This window comes from Oncorhynchus keta, chromosome 6 (assembly GCF_023373465.1).
Source record: "Oncorhynchus keta strain PuntledgeMale-10-30-2019 chromosome 6, Oket_V2, whole genome shotgun sequence".
NCBI lineage: Eukaryota > Metazoa > Chordata > Actinopteri > Salmoniformes > Salmonidae > Oncorhynchus > Oncorhynchus keta.
This window is the reverse complement of record NC_068426.1, coordinates 27552801-27577763: the sequence shown is the minus strand read 5'-3', so window position 1 is coordinate 27577763 and position 24963 is coordinate 27552801. Positions and strand designations below refer to the sequence as shown.

The 24963-nt window shown below is 42.7% G+C and overlaps 1 protein-coding gene across 3 annotated transcripts; it reads left to right on the top strand.

The window, feature by feature from the left end:
* Positions 1-12235: 12235 nt before the first annotated feature.
* On the top strand, positions 12236-24944 carry LOC118385318 (F-box/WD repeat-containing protein 5-like). Of its 3 annotated transcripts, none has more exons than XM_035772373.1 (9): positions 12236-12465; positions 13423-13618; positions 13971-14128; positions 14667-14850; positions 17776-17924; positions 18386-18697; positions 22892-23220; positions 23442-23654; positions 23932-24944. In XM_035772373.1, exons 2-9 carry the CDS (start codon positions 13432-13434, stop codon positions 24203-24205), a joined length of 1806 nt encoding a protein of 601 aa, XP_035628266.1. In that variant the 5' UTR covers positions 12236-12465; positions 13423-13431; the 3' UTR covers positions 24206-24944. The 3 variants fall into 3 exon arrangements, with proteins under 3 accessions (XP_035628266.1, XP_035628265.1, XP_035628267.1); XM_035772372.1 differs by having other exon boundaries at positions 12236-12469; XM_035772374.2 differs by lacking the exon at positions 12236-12465 and adding an exon at positions 12531-12736.
* Positions 24945-24963: the final 19 nt, after the last annotated feature.

Here is a 24963-nt window from a genome sequence, read left to right as displayed (position 1 = left end):
TGATTTAATGTTCTTTAGATGTTTGATAGACTATAATCTCTTCAACCTTGATGGGTTCATCACTGTTTAGATTCTATATCACTGATAGAGTAAACATTATTCAGTGAGTCAAAAAACATATCTGTGGATTCTTGACAATATGTAGAGCTATACAATTTCCTGTAAAAATTGCTACAGTATTTAGCGATTCATTTTTGGTCATCTGTAATAACACCAATGTTTAACTTATGGATAATGTTATTTGTAGAGTGAAATTTCTCAAGTCTAAAGAAATAGGATGAATTCTGTTCTCCCTCCTCAAACCATTTCTTTCCTAGATCTAAATAAAGGCTCCTTCTGCGTTTAATCTATATACACTGCTCAAAAAAATAAAGGGAACACTTAAACAACACAATGTATCTCCAAGTCAATCACACTTCTGTGAAATCAAACTGTCCACTTAGGAAGCAACACTGATTGACAATACATTTCACATGCTGTTGTGCAAATGGAATAGACAACAGGTGGAAATTATAGGCAATTAGCAAGACACCCCCAATAAAGGAGTGGTTCTGCAGGTGGTCAGTTCCTATGCTTCCTGGCTGATGTTCTGGTCACTTTAGAATGCTGGCGGTGCTTTCACTCTAGTGGTAGCATAAGACGGACTCTACAACCCACACAAGTGGCTCAGGTAGTACAGCTCATCCAGGATGGCACATCAATGCAAGCTGTGGCAAGAAGGTTTGCTGTGTCTGTCAGCGTAGTGTCCAGAGCATGGAGGCGCTACCAGGAGACAGGCCAGTACATCAGGAGACGTGGATGAGGCCGTAGGAGGGCAACAACCCAGCAGCAGGACCGCTACCTCCGCCTTTGTGCAAGGAGGAGCAGGAGGAGCACTGCCAGAGCCCTGCAAAATTATTTATTTTATTTATTTTACCTTTATTTAACTAGGCAAGTCAGTTAAGAACAAATTCTTATTTTCAATGACGGCCTAGGAACAGTGGGTTAACTGCCTGTTCAGGGGCAGAACGACAGATTTGTACCTTGTCAGCTCGGGGGTTTGAACTTGCAACCTTCCGGTTGCTAGTCCACCGCTCTAACCACTAGGCAAAATGACCTCCAGCAGGCCACAAATGTGCATGTGTCTGCTCAAACGGTCAGAAACAGATTCCATGAGGGCGGTATGAGGGCCCGACGTCCACAGGTGGGGGTTGTGCTTACAGCCCAACACCGTGCAGGATGTTTGGCATTTGCCAGAGAACACCAAGATTGGCAAATTCGCCACTGGCTCCCTGTGCTCTTCACAGATGAAAGCAGGTTCACACTGAGCACATGAGACAGACGTGACAGAGTCTGGAGACGCCATGGAGAACGTTCTGCTGCCTGCAACATCCTCGAGCATGACCAGTTTAGCGGTGGGTCAGTCATGGTGTGGGGTGGCATTTCTTTGGGGGGCCGCACAGCCCTCCATGTGCTCGCCAGAGGTAGCCTGACTGCCATTAGGTACCGAGATGAGATCCTCAGACCCCTTGTGAGACCACATGCTGGTGCAGTTGGCCCTGGGTTCCTCCTAATGCAAGACAATGCTAGACCTCATGTGGCTGGAGTGTGTCAGCAGTTCCTGCAAGAGGAAGGCATTGATGCTATGGACTGACCCGCCCGTTCCCCAGACCTGAATCCAATTGAGCACATCTGGGACATCATGTCTCGCTCCATCCACCAACGCCACATTGCACCACAGACTGTCCAGGAGTTGCCGGATGCTTTAGTCCAGGTCTGGGAGGAGATCCCTCAGGAGACCATCTGCCACCTCATCAGGTGCATGCCCAGGTGTTGTAGGGAGGTCATACAGGCATGTGGAGGCCACACACACTACTGAGCCTCATTTTGACTTGTTTTAAGGACATTACATCAGTTGGATCAGCATGTAGTGTGGTTTTCCACTTTAATTTTGAGTGTGACTCCAAATCCAGACCTCTATGGGTTGATACATTTGATTTCCATTGATATTTTTTGTGTGATTTTGTTGTCAGCACATTCAACTATGTAAAGAAAAAAGTATTTAATAAGAATATTTCATTCATTCACATCTAGGATGTGTTAATTTAGTGTTCCCTTTATTTATTTGAGCAGTGTATTTTATCCAGTTTATTTTGTAACTCAATCAGTTCCATCTTCTCCTGCCCCGAGAGGCCAGCTGGGGACCTCAGAAGACCAGAAAGGGAAGTTATCTTAATGATAACCTTTCCTCCTCAGCTCTTCAGGACTTAGCAAGATTACTACCATATTTTCTGAGGTATTTGGACACCTCAAATCTAAAGAGCTCCCAGTTCTTGCAATAAGATTTTTTCTTCACAAGCATAGCGTAGCATAGCTAAGCATAGCATCTCTCTCCATTGAATTCAGGCGGTTGACGTCTAACACCTCCATCGAATATTCAAAAAAGTATTAAAATACTTACGAGATGTATCCGAGATGTATCCACCAATCCAAAGAGAGGAATAGGCCAGAGCTTGACAGCTTAGTCCTTAGTGAACTATTGTGCAGAGCACCTTTGAAAAGGATACCTTAGGGGGGATAGGAGGGACGCCATGTGCGACTGACGTTTTCCGTTTGCTCCCGTGGTATTCTTAAAGTTTATGTGAATTTTGCAGCAGAACTGTATTTATTTTCAAATATATATTTGGTGATCCATTTCCTTAAAAACCAAGACTACTTTGCTTCTGAATGTCAGCATGTCGACCAAACATAAGGCCAAAAGCATGACTTTGAGAAAACCCGGCCTACAAGACCCGCTCTCATCACCACCCTCTCCTGAGTCTGAGGGCCCGGGGACGCACACTTTACCCGGAGGTGCGGCTTGGCCTGGCGGCGCTGAAATGAACATTCTCGAGGCCATCAAACTACTACGCTCTGAGATAGTTGAAATGAAAACAGAGGTGGTTGCTACGATTGAGGCCAGAATACAGGAGGTTTCTGATACTTTAAAAGCAGATTTAACCATCCTGCGGAACGAGACTGTGCCAGCAATCACATTACTCAAAACAACAGCTGCGTCACACACTACAACGATTGCAGCACTGGAGACCTCCGCTACTAATGTCTCCGACTTAACTACATCCCTGGAGGCTGAAGTTAAACGCCTAGCTGCGGATTTGAAATAGGTGAAGGAGAGCTGTGTGAGTCTCGCCGCAATAATCTGAGACTTGTATCGGTCCCAGGGTCAGAGGAAATGCATCGCGCCACGGATTTCGTTTCAGGGCTGCTGAAGGATGTTCTTGCCTTCGATGAAAAGCTCCTGATTGATCGAGCCCACCGGTTGCTGCGCCCAAAGCCCCGGGATGGGGAGAGGCCCCTAATTCTTTGAGTGCACTTTTTTCCTGAGAAGATGGAGATCCTCCGAAGAGCCCGCAATACCACTCTGAGCTTTCAAGGACAGAGCTTCTCCATCTACCAGGACTACGCCCCCACTGTTTCCAGGCAGCGCGCAGCTTTCGGACAGGCCAAACAAGTACTTCGGACCATCCAAGTGTGAAGTATGGACTGCGATTCCAGGCCCGTTTATGGCTATCTCATGAGGGTAAAGACTACACATTTGAATCTCCGGATGAGGCTATGGCTCACATTCAACGTCACATCAAGAAGTCTTGAACATACTCACAGTTCAGCAACTGTTGCTTGCAAACTGTGGATAGTAAGTAACCCACCTGTGGTGCAATTATGTTTAGATATAACAGGCTAGTCTTGTATAGTTGGCGAACCCATTCAGTGCGTGCCTTAGAAGCATTCAGTCACTTTAATTTAATTGTATTAAGGTTTTACTTAACTCCTGTGTTTCTAGGCTGTCTCCCTCACCTATTCAGTTTGTTTACACAGTGTCTCAGTGATTCAAAATATTTTTGGTTATTTGTTTACTGCATTCGTTTGCATTGACCCAGCAAACAGTAAATGTCTCCCGAGGCTACACGGTTTTGGGGGTCTCGCTTCAATTTAAAAAAATTTGAGCGTCATTTATGCCCAGCAAACACACAGTTTTTTGGTATTGGTTGTAAGCTTTCTCAGCGTCAACTAGACTACTATTATAATTACTATTATTTTTAATTGTCTTACTACGATTTCCTTACTTCAAATTAGATTTTTGGCTGAGAGCCTTTATACATTTTATTTATTTTTTCTCTCAATGCCTGTTATAAGACTGGGAATATAATCATATACATCTACAAGTGGTGCTTTTGTCATTCCATTTGCACAAGGGATTCGCCTTTTTAATTTTTTTTTATGCATAAAAATCTTTCTTTTTGCTGCTTGATCCACTAACAAAACGCAACTTTAAAGAGCGGGACTGTGGGTTTAGGTTTAAGACCGCACTCTCACAGACATGCTATGCGAAGATAACATGTTCTATTTAGGCTTGTACCTCGTTTGGGGAGGTATTGTCTGGGATGGGGGGAGGGGGTTGGGGGGCAGGTTGAATTGTTCAGTTCTAATGTTGTCATTCTGTCTTTTTTTAGTTTTTTTTTCTGTACTTTTTCCAAACATCTACCACTGTACATTATTACTCTGAGACAAGTTATTCTGGGGGTTTTGGGCGCTCATTGCTTTTCCATTCTATGCTTTAATGACAGGGTTGAATAACGGGAATGCCCAGAGGGGCCGAAATAATGCGATCAAGTACATTTCATGGAACACCAAAGGGGTTAATAACCCGGTGAAGCGTAAGAGGGTGTTGACACACTTAAAGGGTTTGAATGCAAATATTGCATTTCTACAAGAGGCTCACTTGAGGACTGGTGAGCATTTTAGGATGCGTAAGGACTGGGTTGGTCAACTGTTCCACTCAAACTTTCATAGTAAATCAAGAGGTGCTGCTATTCTGGTTGATAAAGATACTCCCTTTGTAGCTTCTGAGGTTATTGCTGATCCTAAGGGACGATACGTCATAGTAACCGGTGTTGGGGAATAATCAGAATTAGTTGGTAACATAGGTAAGATGTTTTATATTCATCATATGTTTGTAAGTTACTTCTCATCAGAATGTTTATTTTTGTATAATACTGTGGCGGGGTTGCAGTATCTGTTCTCTGTCAAGACTAAGTTGCTTGGGCCGGAGAGAGGGGAGAGGTCAAGCGTGTACCTCTTGGCTCCACAATGTCTGTGTGCCAGTCAATGTGTCTCTGTGATCTTGTCAAGATAGGATGGATTTGATATATGCCTGTTGATGTAAGGATTTGTTTAGGTTCTGAGTTTGAGAAAATAACATAGTTTAGGAGACAAAGCTGAACGATAAATTATGCCAATGCTGTCTGGCTATGTGTGTCTTTGCTATAAAGGATCTCAGTTGCAATGTGAAAGGGACTCTCAGAGAATTCATTTATAGACACTGAATTGATCTGAGAGTCACAGGGTTGTGATGGAGCTCATGTAATTAAAGATGGACTTTGTGATAAACTCTGACTTGTGTGTGGTTTGCTCTCATGATTTGGTAAATACAGGAAATTTCCACGACACCGATGAACTGTTTTCTACCCCTCTTGTTTTGGCTAGTGTTTATGCTCCCAATTGGGATGACACAAGTTTCATTTCTTACTTTCTGTCTGCTATTCCCAATTTAGATTCTCATTTGTTGATTTTAGGGGGGGATTTCAACTGTAAAATGTCCCCAGTTCTTGACAAGTCCTCACAAACAAATGCAGGCCCATCTAAATGTGCCCTACTTATTCAATCCTTTCTTCAGAAATATGCTATGTTTGAGGCCTGGCGTTTCCTACATCCTATAGATAGACAGTATTCCTTTTATTCTCATGATCATCAAACATACTCCCGGATTGATTACTTATTTTTGGACAAAAAACTTCTGCCTAACCTTTGGCAGTGTACTTACGAGAGTATTGTTATTTCTGACCATTAGCCATTAGTGTTTGAACTAGAGTTCCCCCAGCGACCTCCTATGTGTTATCAATGGCGTCTCAACCCCATTTTACTCTCAGATAAGGAGTTTGTCAATTTAATTTCTTCTGAAATCACCTTATTCCTAGAAACTAATTCAACACCAGGTATGTCCTGCTCTACCATATGGGTGTCTCTCTAAGCATACCTACGTGGCCAAATTATTTCTTATACGGCCAACCAAAACAGAGTTCGCTCCCAGCGACTTCGGGACCTGAGCGAGTCCATAGCCACACTGGATGGGAAGTATGCTATGGATCCTTCCTCTGATCTGCATAAAGAGTGCCAACTACCCCAATCTGAATTTGATGAGCTTTCTACCAGGCAAGCTGAACAGTTACTCTTGCGATATAAAGTCTATGAACAAGGCGACAAGGCCAGTAAACTCCTTGCACATCAGATCCGTAAATCTGAGGCCTCACGTTTAATCCCACAAATAAGGACTCTGTCTGGTGCCACCACAGTTATACATAAAGAGATCAATGATCAATTCAAACAATTTTACTCTGCGCTATACACCTCTGAATCCCCTCAAGACCCTTTGCTGATTGATTCCTTCTTTAATGGCTTGAATATGCCTTCAATTTATACAGACTCCCATGACTGTCTAGAAGTAGAATTTACGCTTGAGGAGATTGCAACAGCAGTGTCCGCAATGAAACGTGGTAAATCACCAGGTCCGGACGGTTTTCCAACCGAATTTTACAGGACGTTTTCTGGTCTGCTTTGCCCATTTTTGTCTCGACTATTTGCAGAGTGCCTTAATACTTCAAAGCTACCGCCTAGTCTTTATCAGGCTTCAATTTCATTACTATTAAAGAAAAACAAAGACCCCCTGGAATGTGGATCCTATTGCCCAATCTCGCTTTTAAACTGTGATTACAAAATCCTAGCTAAGCTTTTAGCCATCCGTATGGAAGGCTTGCTGCACCAAGTAATACACTCTGACCAGACTGGCTTTGTGAGAAATAGGCATTTATTTTTCAATATTAGGTGCCTTATGAATATACTGTACTCCCCGGCGTCGGAGGACCCGGAGGTGGTGGTCTCACTTGATGCCGAAAAAGCGTTTGACTGCGTTGAGTGGGATTACCTAACATTCATTGCGTGGATAAAGATTCTTTATTTTTCCCCCATGGCTTCGGTACGGACTAATAACTTGTCCTCTGACTATTTTCCCTTGCACCGCGGATCCAGACAGGGTTGACCACTCTCCCCCTTGTTGTTTGCTTTGGCAATCGAGCCTCTCGCCATTGCACTACGCTCTAATGATGCCATTCAAGGTATAATCAGGGCGGGCTGGGAGCAGAAAGTCTCGCTATATGCTGACGACCTCCTTTTGTTTATCTCCAACCCTGATACCTCATTGCCACGTGCCTTATCTGTTCTTAAAATGTTTGGATCAATCTCAGGGTACAAGCAGAATCGAGGCAAGAGTGAGCTTTTTCCGGTAAACAAGGCTGCTTTAAAGTGCTCTTCTACAAGTTCTCAGTTTAGGATTGTCCGGGATCAATTCACCTACTTGGGAGTTAAAGTGACAAGGAAATATTCAAATTTGTTTTAGGAAAACTTTGTTGCTCTAGCAGACAGTTTGAAACATTTACATTTACATTTAAGTCATTTAGCAGACGCTCTTATCCAGAGCGACTTACAAATTGGTGCATTCACCTTATGACATCCAGTGGAACAGTCACTTAACAATAGTGCATCTAAATCTTAAAAGGGGGGTGAGAAGGATTACTTATCCTATCCTAGGTATTCCTTAAAGAGGTGGGGTTCAGGTGTCTCCGGAAGGTGGTGATTGACTCCGCTGTCCTGGCGTCGTGAGGGAGTTTGTTCCACCATTGGGGGGCCAGAGCAGCGAACAGTTTTGACTGGGCTGAGCGGGAACTGTACTTCCTCAGTGGTAGGGAGGCGAGCAGGCCAGAGGTGGATGAACGCAGTGCCCTTGTTTGGGTGTAGGGCCTGATCAGAGCCTGGAGGTACTGAGGTGCCGTTCCCCTCACAGCTCCGTAGGCAAGCACCATGGTCTTGTAGCGGATGCGAGCTTCAACTGGAAGCCAGTGGAGAGAGCGGAGGAGCGGGGTGACGTGAGAGAACTTGGGAAGGTTGAACACCAGACGGGCTGCGGCATTCTGGATGAGTTGTAGGGGTTTAATGGCACAGGCAGGGAGCCCAGCCAACAGCGAGTTGCAGTAATCCAGACGGGAGATGACAAGTGCCTGGATTAGGACCTGCGCCGCTTCCTGTGTGAGGCAGGGTCGTACTCTGCGGATGTTGTAGAGCATGAACCTACAGGAACGGGCCACCGCCTTGATGTTAGTTGAGAACGACAGGGTGTTGTCCAGGATCACGCCAAGGTTCTTAGCGCTCTGGGAGGAAGACACAATGGAGTTGTCAACCGTGATGGCGAGATCATGGAACGGGCAGTCCTTCCCCGGGAGGAAGAGCAGCTCCGTCTTGCCGAGGTTCAGCTTGAGGTGGTGATCCGTCATCCACACTGATATGTCTGCCAGAACAGTACTTCCGGGTTGGAGCGAGCGGTCGCATTCGCACTTCGGTCCGCAGGTAGTATTACTTTTCATTACATTTCATTATAGTACAACGGTTTGATTTGTCTAATCTTAGCAATTTCTTCTTAGCTAGCTACATAGCTGTCTTTGTATCAAAGATAATTGCGTAATTATCGTATTTTGTCGTCCTAACGTAGTCTACTGCCCAGCAGCTAGCCAGCTAGCTAACGTCCATCCGTCTACCGAATAGCAGCACTGTAGAAACTATTACACTCAACTGAACGACTTGATTAGTGTAGTGTTAGCTAGCTACTTAGTTGTCTTTGCTGTCTTCGTATCCAAGATAATTGTGTAGTTTAGAGTGTGTAATCTTTTACTTTTTGGAATTCGCTACCCCTCTCTCTTATCGGAAGGATTAATGTCATTAAAATGAATGTGTTGCCCAAATGTTTATATTTATTTCAATGTTTACCCATTTTTATTCCAAAATCTTTTTTTATTTCACTGGATCAAACATTCATGCATTTTATTTGGGATGGCCAGGTACCACGGATTGGTAGAAAACATTTACAGAAGCCTAGGTCATTGGGGGGTTTAGCTCTACCAAATTTTCAGACATACTACTGGGCTGCAAATTTCAGGGCCCTTCTGTACTGGCTGCAGACTGATCCTACTGGCCCTAGACCACTCTGGGTCCAGATGGAGTCTGAATAGTGTAAACCTGCAGCACTTTCCTCTGTGTTGTGCTCGTCTCTCCCAGTGTCCCTAGGCAAAAGGTGTGAACACACCCAATTGTAAAGCAGTCTCTTAAAATTTGGAATCAGTTCCGTTTAGCCTTTAGCCTCCGAGGCTTTTCTCTATCAGACCCAATCAATCAGAACATTTTATTTCCTCCATCTTTGAATCATTTGGCACTCACTAGGCCTCTCCTCGCTAGCCCAATTATTATTTGATGATACATTTGCCTCTTTTTCTCAGCTGCAGGAAAAGTTCAATCTCCCCCAATCCCACTTTTTTTCCCACTTTTCTAGTCTCCAGACTAGAAACTTTGTCAGAGCTAACACACCTGGATTTCCCCATAGGCCTGCAAATACAGCTATAGAGAGCATCTTGGAGTTGAACAAGCTTCCTAGGGGCTCAATTTCAGATGTATATGCAATCATTCATGACTTACAGAAAGAACCCTTCTTTGGTGCCTTTAAAGACTCGATGGGAAAAGGATTTGGGGGAGGAACTTGGGGAAGACGCCTGGGAATCTGTGCTGCACAGGGTGCACTCGTCCTCTTTTAGCACTAGACACAGCCTCATTCAATTCAAGGTGGTTCCCCGTATCCACTGGTCGGGGGCCAAACTTATAAGAATATTCTCTGATTTTGATCCTACCTGTGTCAGATGTAAAGTGGAACCAGCCACACTGTTGCATATGTTTTGGGGCTGTCATAAACTGTCATGTTTCTGGGAATTAATATTTAAATGTTTCTCTGATATATATGACACTGTTATAGATCCGTCTCCCCTTACAGACCTTTTTGGAGTACTGCCCATGGGTACCCCCCTATCAAGAATCCAGTCGGACACTGTAGCTTATACAACTCTTTTAGCTAGACGGCTAATACTACAGAACTGGACGATGGCAGCTCCCCCATCTTATAAATATTGGGTGAGGGATGTGTTGTGCTCTCTGAAACTAGAAAAAATTAAATTAAATTCACGTGGGAACTCCAAACTGTTTAATGAGGCTTGGGCTCCATTCCGGTCTTACTGTAAACAGTCCATCCTCTGATGGCATTCCAATTAAAACTAAAATAAGTCTGTATTTGACCCCCCTGTGACTTAAGGGTTGGAGGAGCCTCTCTCTGTGTTTTTGCTGGGGGGGCATTAAGGTCCATGTGCTTATTGATTGTGACGCATGGATGCCTTGTTCGTCTTGCCCGGGCAGAGACTGAAGTGTGAGCCTGTTTTTCCCAGTTATTTTTACATTTTGTTCACGCCTACATGAATAATCATTCTATTTTTTTTTATTTTAAAGCATTGTAAACTTTATTTTAAAGCATTTCTCCACCCTTATCCTTTGACTGTTTACATGAACAGTGGTGAGGTGTTTGCTCTGTCCCTGTACTATAGAGGCGGCAGGGTAGCCTAGTGGTTAGAGTGTTGGACTAGTAATCAAAAGGTAGCAAGTTCGAATCCCTGAGCTGACAAGGTACAAATCTGTCATTCTGCCCCTGAACAGGCAGTTAACCCACTGTTCCTAGGCCGTCATCGAAAATAAGAATTTGTTCTTAACAGACTTGCCTAGTAAAATAAAGGTAAAAAATAAATAAATTGCCCTTTAACCTTTGTAGCCTTCTCCCTGGTGTGTTTAACTTGTCTATGGTATCTTTAAATCAATTTTTTTATTAGTATTTCTTTTTCTAGTTGAGTATATTATTTATATTGCTTTGTGTTGTCTTGTATGTGTGTGTAAAACTTAATAAACAGAGTTTAAAAAGAAAAAAGAAAAGGATACCTTGGTCTCAACTGGGATTCCCTGTATAAATAAAGGTTAAATAAAAATAACCACAGATTTCTAAACACAAAATATCAATAGTAAACAGTAAGCAAAATAAACGATCTGTTGTGTGTGTAAAAGGTGGGCCTACTCAAGGTCTTCTTGGGTACAGGAAAGTGGAATGTGCAAAACCATGTAGCTATTTGTTGATAGAGGAATTTGTTGACAGACAGAGTGAGTGTCCTCTGCATTATTCATCCATAATTACTGGTGCAGACATCTGTGATGATGAATGTTCTCTCATTGACTTGTCAGTGCAGTCTGCACAGTGCACGTTCTTCCAACCTCTACAGAGCACTCACTTATAACTGAACATTTTTCTTTAGCTCTTGGGACTGTACAAGCTACCTACATTTACATGTTTGTAATTTAACAGACGCTCTTATCCGAAACGACTTAGTTAGTGCGTTCATATTAAGATAGCTAGGTGGAACAACCACCGAAGAAAGAGGTAGGGTTTCTGATGTTTTCAGAAGATAAAGTTAATTTCTTTGCCTATGTCCTGAATACAAAGCATTATGTTTGGGGAAAATCCAACATAATACATCACTGACTACCACATTTCATATTTTCAAGCATGATGGTGACTGCATCATGTTATGGTTCTGCTTGTCATCGTCATTTTTGGGGATAAAAATAAACAGAATAAAAGCAAAAGCAAAATCTTAGAGGAAAACCTGGTTCAGTCTACTTGCCAACAGACACTGGGAGACAAATTCTCCTTTCAGCAGGACGAAAACCTAAAACACAAGGCTAAATCTACAGGAGTTGCTTACCAAGACGACATTGAATGTTCCTGAGTGGCCTAGTTACAGTTGACATAAATTGGCTTGAAAATCTATGGCAAAACTTGAAAATGGCTGTCTAGCAATGATCAACAACCAACTTGACAGAGCTTGACATTTGTTTTTAAGAATAATGTGCAAATATTGTACAATGCAGGTGTGAAAAGCTCTTAGAGACTTACCCAGAAAGACTCATAGGTGTAAACGCTGCCAAAGGCGATTCTAAAATGTATTGACTCAGGGGTGAGAATAGTTATAAAAATAATATTTCTGTATTTCATTTTCAAAAAAAATTGTAAAACTTTTTAAAAACATGATTTCACTCATGGGGTATTGTGTGTAGATGGGTGAGAGAAAAATATATATTTAATCAATTTTGAATTCGGGCTGTAACACAACAAAACGTGGAATATACCAAGGGTTATGAATACTTTCTAAAGGCACTGTATGTCTCCACCCTAACAATGGGATTCGTTGTCCACAGTGGAACTGGCAGGCTGTCGCTCTGTATTTGATTGAGTTACCCTTCCTATGAAGTAGCGAGGGTTCTGAAATTGACTTGTTGGTTATTTTAATGGGCGACCAGACGTCTCGCCGGGGGCGGAAGATTGTTGTTGAATTTTTTTTTCTCGCTTCTGACTAGCTATCCTCGGCTGGCCATTTGATTTGTCTCCATACAGATTGTCAAAAGGCAGGTGGGTCACGATTTTATATTATTGTTCGAATTTATTTTGTGGAAATGAAACCAGAATAGTTTATATTGAAATAATGTGGTAATGGAAAGATAACGTTACAAACTGGCAAAGTAACATTTAGGAACGAATGACAGCTAGCTTGTAACGTTAGATTAGCTATTTGCTAGCTAAATTAGCTTTTGCGGAAGGTTGCTAACGTTAGCTAACTGGTGAGGTGACCGTTTTGCATCCCGTGACGTAACGTTAACCAGTAGCTAAGCTGGCGAGGTAACGTTACCTTTTATGATATGTATTATTCCTAACATATTTCGAAACAAACAGTAACTGTGTTGTCAGTGTTAACGTGACTGTTCCTTTTAGCTAGCCTATGCAGCGAGTTAGCTAACATCATCGCTGATAATTCTGAACTCGGACGATATGCAACTGATAATTCTCAACTAGCCTCGCTAACTAACTAACTAGCTAGTTACATTGTAAATTGCTGTCTGTTGTTGGCAATGTAGTTAGCTACAGTATCTATGTATTGTTTAACGTTACAGGAAGGGTGTTATTTTACTTGCGAATGCAAGATAACGTTAGCTTGCAGCTCTTCAGGAAATGACAAATGTATAGATATAGCCCCCATTCATTGTTGTCATTATTCCATATTAATGATCAACATGACTGGTTCATTCCACTTCATTGAATCAACTCATGATATCATGCAACCAGTCCAGTGAAGTGGTTGTTGGGCCTCAGTGGGAAAACATGCCATGTGGTGATCTCCTGTCAAACTCTCAGCTGTCATACTTAATATAGAATGAGAGCGAGGGAGGTAGGGTTATTTTGTGGGGCAGGGTCTTACACATTTAGGGTGCTGCGGTCATGCATGTGTTACAGTATAGCCTAATAACAATACTTTGACCTAAAGTGTGTATCAGAAGAACACTTTTACCTGTGCTGTTCCCATGCAGGATGTCAGGATGGATGATGGCCCAGCCCTGCCAGACAGCTTGGTGCTTGAGATCTTCCTGCGTCTTCCTCATGACACTGTGCTGAGTGCTGGCCTGGCCTGCAGACAGTGGTTGGCAGTGTCCAAAGATGAGTTCCTGTGGAGGGAGCTGTTCTACAGCTACTATAGGATCCCCCGCTCTGTGCCCAGACACCCTGGTAGGTCACGTAGAACATCAGACAGTAGGGTTGGGTTAATTCCATTTTAAACCCAACACCCAACAATACAGGAAATTATGTTGATTTCAGCAAATTAATGGTTCCATCATAGGAAAGGATGGACATATTTCAACTTGTAAAGAAGGAAAGTATTCTACTGTAAAAATGAATGTGCCAGGCCAGCACACAGTGCACTTGTCCAGCTCCTACTTGAGGTATGAATTATTGCAGTACTGAGTCACTATCTTGTGTTCTCGTGTTAACTGTTGCTTATTGTTGCGCAGTGGCTTGAAGTACTGTTGTCGCCGATTTGCATAGATGTTTGACTTCTTCCACCTATCTCTGTCCCTAGCTTCTCTGTCATGGTACAGGGAGTTCAAGCGTCTGTTTGACTGTATACCCTGTGTGGAGGTCCAGACTCTGAAAGAGCACCATGACCAGGTCCTCCACCTGGCCTTCTCCCATCGCGGACACCGCTTTTCCTCCTGCTCCAAAGACTGCACCGTCAAGGTCCGTCACATTATATGACTGGAGAAGACCGTAGCTTTAGCCTAGTGCCAGGGATAAGCCAAATAAAGATGTTGTATTCCACAACAACAGTTGCAAGGATACATTTTTGCCCCAAGACCAATGTTAGCATAATGGCCCAAATGGATCATTGTCTGCTGTAATGCAAAAACTAAAATATAGCTATTTGTCAATATTACAGCGCAGGAGCCATTGTGGACCTTAGTTTCAAGTTTATAGTGCCCAAAAATGGGATGTAGGGGAAACAAATGTAATTGTTGAGATTTGCACATCGTAGCTGTAGATTTGACATCTCAAATCAAAGGTTATTGGTCGCGTACACAGTTTAGCACTTGTTATAGTGAGTGCAGCGACATACTTGTTACTAGCTCCTAGCAGTGCAGTAAAAATGTCAAATAAGTACATTAATAATAATCAACAACTATAAATCACGAATGTCAGGATGAATCCAGTTAACAACCCCAATATAATGCTTTTCTCATTATCTAACATCCTCCTCTCACCTGCCTGTGCTGGTCAGCTTTGGGACACAGAGCGGCCCGATGGCACCATCACCATGGTGCACAGCTCCAGCATGCGCCAGTTCAACTGGGGCTACACCCAGTTCTCCCAGTTCAACGCTGACGACACCCTGCTACTGGTGTCTGGAGTCTACCTGGGCTCTCATCACTCCTCCTCTGGGGAGATCGCTGTCATCAGCTTGGGTAGGACACACACACACTCTCCTGCTGTTTCTCACTCGCTTTTGTCTCCTTCCTTGTCTCTTCCTCTATTCGCTCTTTCTCGTGTGCTTTCATTGGTCATTTTTCTGGAATGTGCATCACAAACCCCAATTTTCTTTTTTTAAAGACCAATGACTTAATTCAAAACGCAAGTTATCCTCATTATAAATGTTTTGGGACACAAAATGCCGTTACGACACACTGACATTGTGACTAATGTGAGACATAGATGTGGAAGAAATTACATATACCCAGGCGCACTAAATGACATACGCAGGCGCACCTTAATTTTCACCCTAACAGTTAGGCAACAAACATTTCCTCACACTGTCTTTTTACATGCACACATGCAATACAGGTCTTTAAAGTTACATATTTGCTCTGACACACCCAAGCCAGACCATCGCTACTACTACCAGTGGAGGCTGGTGGGAGGAGCTATAGGAGGACAGGCTCATTGTAATGACATAAATGGAACGGAGTCAAACGTGGTTTCCATATGTTTGATACGGTTTCATTTATTCCATCCAGCCATTACAATGAGCCTGTCCTCTTATAGAGGAGTTGAAATGTGTTGTAGGCTAAATGTAGATGCCAAGTTTCAGTTGCAACAGTCATTGCTGTAGCCTACAGAGAATGTCATCTTGGTTGTCAAAATGATTTCATAAAGGATTCACACACGGGTAAATTACCACTATGTTGTGCAAGGATTCTCTACACTATACTTGATTATGTCACAGACTAAAATAAGGCAAACTATTAGCATTTCTGCAATCAGGAAATGGCGGTGTGATTTCTGCATAGTGCATCTTTAATATTTGATCTGTCATACCCATGGTATACGGTCTGATATACCACGGCTGTCAGCCAATCAGCATTCATAAATGTAAACTGGGTGGTTCGATCCCTGAATGCTGATTGGCTGACAGCCATGGTATATCAGACCGTATACCACGGGTATGACAACTTTTATTTTTTCTGCTCTAATTACGTTGATAATCCTGTTTGCACGTACATTACTATAGATAAATCCAACAGGAGAAATTGAGTGATGAAAGTTGGACAGAGAATGTCAATCTCTGAGCAAGAAAATAAATAAATAATAATAATAATAATAAAAAATCACTTGGATGATTGATTGTTAGGCTATTTTCTGGCAGTCAGATGTTAAGACTACAAACCATTATAAATGGCCTATTTGTTAGATTTATTTCAATAGGCCTAAGCTACTGACTAAAATCTGGGTCTATAATTGCAATTCAGCTTTGCTGTGGTTTGCTGCGCTAGATGCAGGTAGCCTATAGGCCAACATCTATTTCAGGGAAAAATCTACAACGAAACTGACAATAAATGTGGAGAATTATACATTTGCGATAGATCTGTCACCATGATCACAATGGATAACTTCCAATTTAATTAAACATGACCATTTCATAACTGCATAATAACACAAGCCTACAACAACAAACTGAAGTTACAGACTATTTATTAAATCCGTTCTCCTGCTCCATGTAGGCTACACAAGTGGCACAAATTGATTTGCAATGACTCCAGCATATTGTAATTTCAACATATTTATTGTATCAAATGGTAGGCTACAGTAGTCTACAATGGCATATAAATAAATAGCCAACTTGATGGCCAACAGATGCAAATGTATCATTCTCCACATTTTAATCAATGTCATTCCCCATAACAGAAGCTCAAGAAGGAGTTCCATAACTTTAATTTCAAGTTTACACTCGCGCAGCTCTTGAGACCTTAGAACTCGTGAGCACGCATAAAACCCTTCGCTTGATACGGTTTTCCATAAAAGGCGACATTAAAATGCAGTTTACTTTAAACCACCACCACAGAGCGAATGTATCTAAAGCACTCTAGTGAGCCTAAAGTCATTCTCCAGTGCTTTGTCGCTGTTATATCAGTTCTACCGTGTTAATGTTTTCTGGAAAAATGGTTGGTACTAGGTGTCTCCATAATGACAATCTAAATAGCCTACCTACAAATGGTAAAAAGTTGTCACGACATGCGCGCATGCTGCTCGGTCTCTGTGACTTAGCTACAGCGCTTTCTCAACCAGTGATCTCAACACACACCCTTCCGGCCTTCACCACTCGTTCACTCATTCAGTAACAGCCTTCTCACTGCCTGATAGTCAGCAGCAGCAGGTCACAATGAAATATAATAATGAGAAATGCCATGGAGGCCGCGATACAATTTAGAAGTAGCTCAAAAACCCGAAACCCGCGAGCAATACATTTTTACCCGCAACTTCGTTTTCAAAGTTGCCCTATTTGGCCGAAAAACTGCGGACATGGCATGTCTGGTACAAACCCGTATAAATTGTCTGATCGCACTCTAGTGGCAAAAGTAAGAACTGGCCAAAAAGCCAAAGTCGGAGGAGAAGAAGAAAAAAACTTTCCTTGACAGAGTAATTAAAGGCATACAAAGACCAAATAAGCGTGACACATTGGTGCAGGAAATGAAGAAATTGATTTAAAATGCTGAAATGAAACAATTAACTATGCTAATTAGGAAAGCTGTGTGCATTAAGGAAATGGTTGCCTGTATCAAATAAAAACCTGTCTAAGCGCCTGTTGTGTTCAGTGATTTAAGTAAATAAGTGCTGGGGCTATAAATGGAAGTTTTACGGTAGGCTATTTTTTATTATTTGTTAATGCTATATACAACGTCCTATGTACATAAGTGGACATTATATATAGCCCCAGCATATTTAAAAAAAATAGTTAAACAATGTCCAGTTTGGGTTGCAGATGTAAACAGTCTGTCTGGCCCACAAATTAGTTCTTGTTTTTTCAGTATGGCCCATGCGGTGATCGAGTTTAAGTGATCATTATCCGATGTGGAAAACATGGAGAACCATAACTGTCTTGTCCTCCTCCACAGAGAACTACACCCTCCTGTCACGTGTGAGGAACAAGCCCTATGATGTGTTTGGCTGCTGGCTGAACGAGACCCACCTCATCTCTGGCAACCTGCACTGGATCGGCAACATGACCTCCTGCTCTGTGCTCTGGCTCAACAAAGCCTTTCAGGTCGGTCCCCTACATGGTCAAAATGTTATGGTTGGTAGAGGACAACAGTTCTTGAACAATTTATGGTCCTTCTGTAGCTCAGTTGGTAGAGCATGGCGCTTGTAACGCCAGGGTAGTGGGTTCGATTCCCGGGACCACCCATACGTAGAATGTATGCACACATGACTGTAAGTCGCTTTGGATAAAAGCGTCTGCTAAATGGCATTTATTATTATTATTATATATATAGTGACCATTTTGACTTGATCATTGTAGGACTGGTCAAACTGAGCTAAGTTGTGGATGTCTCACACAGAATTAATGTGAATTAATCCGTTTCTTTGTCTTTGGTCCATGTCAGCTCTCCTTTAGTCAGAGCTATCAGCCCCCTAAGTATATTTGCTTAAGTTCCTTCCAGTCTAATGACCTGTATGTATTTCACTGTGCCATGTGTGTGTTCATGCATGAGCCTCTCTCCACAGGATGTGGAGTCTGAAAATGTCAACGTGGTCAAGCGGCTCTTTAAGATCCAGAACATCAACGCCAGCACCATCCGCACCGTGATGGTGGCCCACTGCCGGCGCCACGACTCCCCAGACCTGCTGCTGGACTACGAGGCCCAGGGTCAGAGCCAGCCCCTGAGTCACCAACCCCTGCTTTTTGACCTGGGCACCACTGACAGCGAGGACGATGAGGAGGACGATGAAGAGCGCCGGCGGGAGATGAGACTGCAGGGTCTTTCAACAGCCCACCTCCCTCAGCTCACCCCCTCTGGGCTGGAGCATGTCATACAGGTGAGCACTCCCAAATGTTGTGTGTTACAGTAGAGAAGGCCAGTATGAAAACATGGATTTCTATGTAACAAATGGAAAGTCTGCGAAATAGTAATTTGTCCACATACACTTTATAACTTCATCCTGATGAGGAATGGGCATTTGACATTATTTCACTATCCGGATAGTTGAAATGACAAAAAATGTAATATAGATAAATGCTCTGGACTCTCTTGACCAATCAAAATGACACAAATGCACATGGCAGAGAACAGGCTGCTTTTTTCCGCTAGTGAAAAGTCCGATTTTTGCCATGATGGAACTGATTCAGTCAAGGTTTTCTGGTGAGTGTTTTCCATTGATCGGTCTCAAGTCTTGCGCACCTAACAGAGTTTGCACGTCTGTAATTGCCATATGGAACTGGCAAAATAGCATACCAATGTCAGGGCAGACTGGGGGGCTAATTTCCGCGTTCACATGCTCATCCAAACTTCCCATTTCCTAGTTGTGATGTCGGAAATGTGATTTTGTTTCATTCATATGCTTTTTGTCAGGAATAATTCTTCAACCAATAAGATTCTAGCAAACTTGATAAGCTAGGTAACATTTCTAATAATAAAGTTAGCTTGCTTCACATTGACAATATGGTCAAACTAGCTACGTTATCCATATTGATTAGGTTGTAGCAGTCAAATGTTTAATTTCTTTTGGTTGAAAAAGTCAGTGGTGAAACGTAGCAATTCGGTCCACTTATAATTCTAATTTGGAGGGTCGTTCAAGGGAAACTTCCCAGTTGGAACTAGGAATTTCCGATAACTCCGATTGCATGTGAACGTGAAATAAATGCGCAGCAGTAGCTCAACGCACGGTATAAAAACTACATTCAATTTTTTAAATTAAAGGCCCAGTGCAGTCAAATGTGATTTACTGTCTTTTATATACACTGAGTGTACAAAACATTAGTATTGAGTTGCATCCCCTGTTGCCCTCAGAACAGCCTCAATTCGTCGGGGCATGGACTTTACAAGGTGTCATGCGTTCCACAGGGATACTCGCCCATGTTGACTCCAATGCTTACCAAGGTTGTGTCAAGTTGGCTGGATGTCCTTTGGATGGTGGACCAGTCTTGATACTCAATCTTTTGTCTTGCCCATTCAATCAATGAATGGCACACGTATACAATCTGTGTCTCGTGGCTTAAAAATCCTTCTTTAACCTGTCTCCTTTTTTTTTCACCTTTATTTAACTTCTCTAGGGTAGGGGGCAGCATTTGGAATTTTGGATGAAAAACATGCCCAAATTAAACTGCCTTCTACTCAGGCCCAGAAGATAGGATATGCATATAATTACTAGATTTGGATAGAAAACACTCAAAAGTTTCCATAACTGTTAAAATAATGTCTGCGAGTATTAACTGATTTGGCAGGTGAAAATCTGAGAAAAATCCATTCAGGAAGAAGGATTTTTGTTTGTTTGTAGTTTCCTATTCAATGCCATTACAGTATCCATTGACTTAGGACTCAAATTGCAGTTCCTATGCCTTCCACTAGATGTCAACAGTCTTTAGAAATTGTTTCAGGCTTGTATTCTGAAAAATGAGGGAGTAAGAGCAGTCTGAATGAGTGGACCCTGCCGTGTCAGAGCTTTTTCATGCGCGCGACCGAGAGAGTGCCTTTCTTGTTTAACTTTTATATTGACAACGTTATTGTCCGGTTGAAATGTTATCGATTATTTAGGCTAAAAACAACCTGAGGATTGAATATAAACATCGTTTGACATGTTTCTATGAACTTTACGGTACCATTTGGATTTGTTTGTCTGCCTGTTGTGACTGCATTTGAGCCTGTGGATTACTGAAGAAAACCCGCAAACAAAACGGAGGTTTTCGGATATGAATAAATGAATATATATATATAAATGAATATCTTCTGAGTGCAAACATGTGAAGATCATTAAATGTAAGTTATTAATTTGATCTCCATTTCTGTCTTGTGTAACTCTTCTACTTGGCTGGTTACTGTTTGTAATGATTTGTTCTCAAATAATCGTAAGGTATGCTTTCGCAGTAAAGCATTTTTGAAATCTGACACAGTGGTTGGATTCACAATAAGTTCATCTTTAAACCTATGTAAAATAGTTGTATCTTTTCTGAATTTTTATAATGACTATTTCTGTATTTGAATTTGGCGCTCTGCAATCTCACTGGATGTTGGCCAGGTGGGACGCCAGCAGGTAGGCTAGTTGAGAACAAGTTCTCATTTGCAACTGCGACCTGGCCAAGATAAAGCATAGCAATTCGACACATGCAACAACATAGTTACACATGGAATAAACAAAACATACAGTCAATAATACAGTAGAACAAAATAAAACAAAAGGTCTATATACAGTGAGTGCAAATGAGGTAAGATAAGGGAGTTAAGGCAATAAGCATGTGCTAGGCAAGTCAGTTAAGAACAAATTCTTATTATCAATGACGGCCTAGGAACAGTGGGTTAACTGCCTGTTCAGGGGCAGAACGACAGATTTGTACCTTGTCAGCTCGGGGGTTTGAACTTGCAACCTTCCGTTTACTAGTCCAATGCTCTAACCACTAGGCTACCCTGCCGCCCCGCTATGGTGACCAGTGAGCTGAGAAAGTGGGGCTTTACCTAGCAGAGACTTATAGATGATCTGGAGCCAGTGGGTTTGGCAACGAGTATGAAGCGAGGGCCAGCCAACGGGAGCGTACAGGTCGCAATGGTGGGTAGTATATGGGGCTTTGGTGACAACTGATGGCACTGTGATAGACTGCATCCAGTTTGCCGAGTAGAGTGGAGGCTATTTTATAGATGACATCACTGAAGTCGAGGATCGGTAGGATGGTCAGCTTTATGAGGGTATGTTTGGCAGCATGAGTGAAGGATGCTTTGTTGGGATATAGGAAGCCAATTCTATATTTAATTTTGGATTGGAGATGCTTAATGTGAGTCTGGAAGGAGAGTTTACAGTCTAACTAGACACCTAGGTATTTGTAGTTGTCCACGTATTCCGAGTCCGAGCCGTCCAGAGTAGTGATGCTGGACGGGCGAGCAGGTGCGGGCAGTGATCGGTTGACTAGCATGCATTTAGTTTTACTTGCGTTTAAGAGTAGTTTGAGGCTTACTCCTCCCCTCCTACACTGATTTGAAGTGGATTTAATAAGGGATCATAGACTGACCAGGTGAAAGCTGTTGTGCAAAGAGCATGTTGTTCCTGATGTTTTGTACACTGTATATTTCCACAATGAGGTTTGAATAATACTGCGATAATGATCCCCTTTTGGTGAAAGAGCTGTTTGAAAATGCTGCTTGAAATTTTAGCCTGTTTTGCCTGTCTTATGATGTCACCAGGCGGTAAATTCATTAATAGACCGATAAGAAAGAGTTCCAAACCTCTCTGCCAATAACATCTAATTTTCAGTTTCCCACTCAGACCACTCCGACAGTCCTAGCAAAATTCATGCTTGAGATATTGCTCTTTGCTAAGAAGCTAATTGTGTTTCTTTTGTTTTCAATTGAAATGGTCAAAATCACAGTAAGGTACTTGACGCGGCAATCTGCAGTAGAAACGATAACAAAGCTGTCTCCCTGGTTCAGTAAAAAGCTGATGGCTGGGCCTGGAGGAATTTAACCACTCAAGTTCATAGAGCGCTATGGATGCAAGGACTGACCATCCATTATATCAAAATGATAGTTTTAACCATGTTTTGAGGCTATAGTTTGTAAGGAATTGTAAACAAACATTGGAGTAAAACAAGTTTATATTTTTGGTTCTGATGGGTAATGACAGTGGAACTAAGCTCATGAGACATTTATACGTTTTATATATTCTTTTAAAAATCAATGAGTACAATTAATTCATAAGTCCAAAAATGGATGTAGCAACTCCTGATTTCCCCTTTTAATTGTTATCCAGAAATTATTTGACTTTGAGATAAAAAGTGCAATGCAGCCATTTCAGTATTTAAAATGTCATGGTATATCCTTTTAGGTAACAATGGCACAAGGATAATTAAATTTGTAACAATGTTTTAATTGTCAAAATAGGCCAAAAAAATATAGATTTTTAAAAAAAATTACCAACTCAAGTAATCGAATACTAACATCTGTTCGGATATTCGATTAACTGTGCCCATTCCTAATCTTGATTTGGTATGCGCTGATCCTTTCTCCCCTCTCCCTCTGGTGCTCTCAGGGTCGTCACAGTGAGGCCTCAGAGGTGAGGGAGCTGGAGACCAAGTGGGCCCGGCTCATGGCTAGAACCCACACCAAGGCCCCAGACCCCAACGTGCTCTCCTCGGCCCCTGGGGACGAAGAGGATAAGACCTACCTGCTCTTCACCACCGGCAGCCTTACCTACTCCCCCCACCAGATCGGCATCAAGCGGATCATGCCTGACCAGATGACCACGTCTGGGCCTGTTTTGGGGGAGGAGCGCAGCACTGACGAGTTCTTTGACTCTCTGGACCATGTGATCGACATTCACGGCCACATCATCGGCATGGGTCTGTCTCCAGACCACAGGTGAGTGAGTGTTAGTCATGAGTAGTAGTGTGAAGAGGCTGGATAACTTGGTTGGCATGGCTACAGGGGCAAAGATGTTGCAGTAGTGTACCTGAAACCCCTTGAATGACTGTCATAGTAACTATTTGTTTTGCAAATCACCTTGCTTTCCTCACTTTGTTTATAATGCTGAACAAGTATACCTTGAACAAGTATGTCCATGCTGTTGTCCGTCTGTCCAGGTATCTGTATGTGAACAGTCGGGCTTGGCCGGCGGGCTGCGTGATCTCTGACCCCATGTCTCCGCCCCCCATTGCCGAGGAGATCGACCTGCACGTTATTGACCTGAAAAGCCTGCGGGAGGAGAGACGGAGCCTGAGGGCCCACCGAGCCTTCACGCCCAACGACGAGTGCTTCTTCATCTTCCTGGACGTCAGCAGAGACTTTGTGGCCAGGTACGTATGTCAAGTCTGCTCTAACAATTACAGGCAGTATGTGGTCGCTATGGTGGTGAATTTCAGATCCCTTTTTAAAAGTTGTCGGGCGTTTGTGTCTGATACTAACAGGGAGAAATTGTGTGGATTATATGAAGGACATGTCTTACCATATGCAGATTTTCTGATTTGATAACACCATAATCCTGTTCAGAATTAGTTTTACGAAGTTGAACTGAGCACAGAAATCACCTACTTTAGTTATTCACCAGTGACTGGTCTATCGCTCTCCCCCTAGTGGTGCAGAGGACAAACACGGTTACATCTGGGACCGCCACTACAACATCTGCCTGGCGCGGCTGCAGCACGACGACGTGGTCAACTCTGTGGCCTTCAGCCCGGCCGACCAGGAGCTGCTGCTCTCCGCTAGCGACGACTCCACCATCAAGGTTTGGCGCTCGCCACGCATGGTCCGCCTGGCCCAGACGCCCGCCCGCCCCCCACGCCCACGCAGCCTCCTTTCCTGGCTGGGCCGCAACAAGAAGACCACCTCTGTCAACGTAAAACCCTGAGACAGGAGGAAGGGGACTGGAGATAGTGGGGGGAAAGACTCATGGGTGACGCACTCTCCAGTAGTTATCTTCAGTGTGGGCAAATCACACTTTTACCTTGAACTCACTGTGTTATGGCTGCCTACACATTGTGGTACATGTGAGAGCTGGGGTAAGCCAGAAGGAGGTGCAACAGTCCTCTCCATAAATGTCATTATTTAAGGTGACACCTAGCAAGGTGAATTTCAGACAAGTTCCTCCTGGACCTTTGCAAAGTCTGGAGGGTGTCACATTCATTTTATTTAACGATCATGTTTCCAATTATTGAATGAACTACTGGAGAAGAAACATTGGAGAGGACTTCAGGAGAGAAAATGATAGTTTGTTCACTAAAGGAAAAGGAGACACTAAAATATGGTCAAAGATCACCCCATTTCTTCGGTTTTTAAGTATTTCGCTCTGTCAATACGAGTAATTATATATATATTCTTTCACGTTTTTTTATGTTGGGTTGTACCATCACATTAGTGATGTCTGCAGATCTGCAATCATGACATCTGAAATGACCTCTGATTGGAGAGACCTATCCCAGCTCTCGTCATGCATAAAAACATGTTGTAAAAGTTTGTTTTTAAATGTCTGTTTTTAAATGTCTGTTTTTAGTTTTGTTTTCACTGGCTATTCTGCAACTTTACGCCAGCTTTGAGTGACTTTTTAAAAAATAAATAAGACATTTCTATCACTTTCATGATAGGTTCAATCGGAGTTCCTTGTCTTCA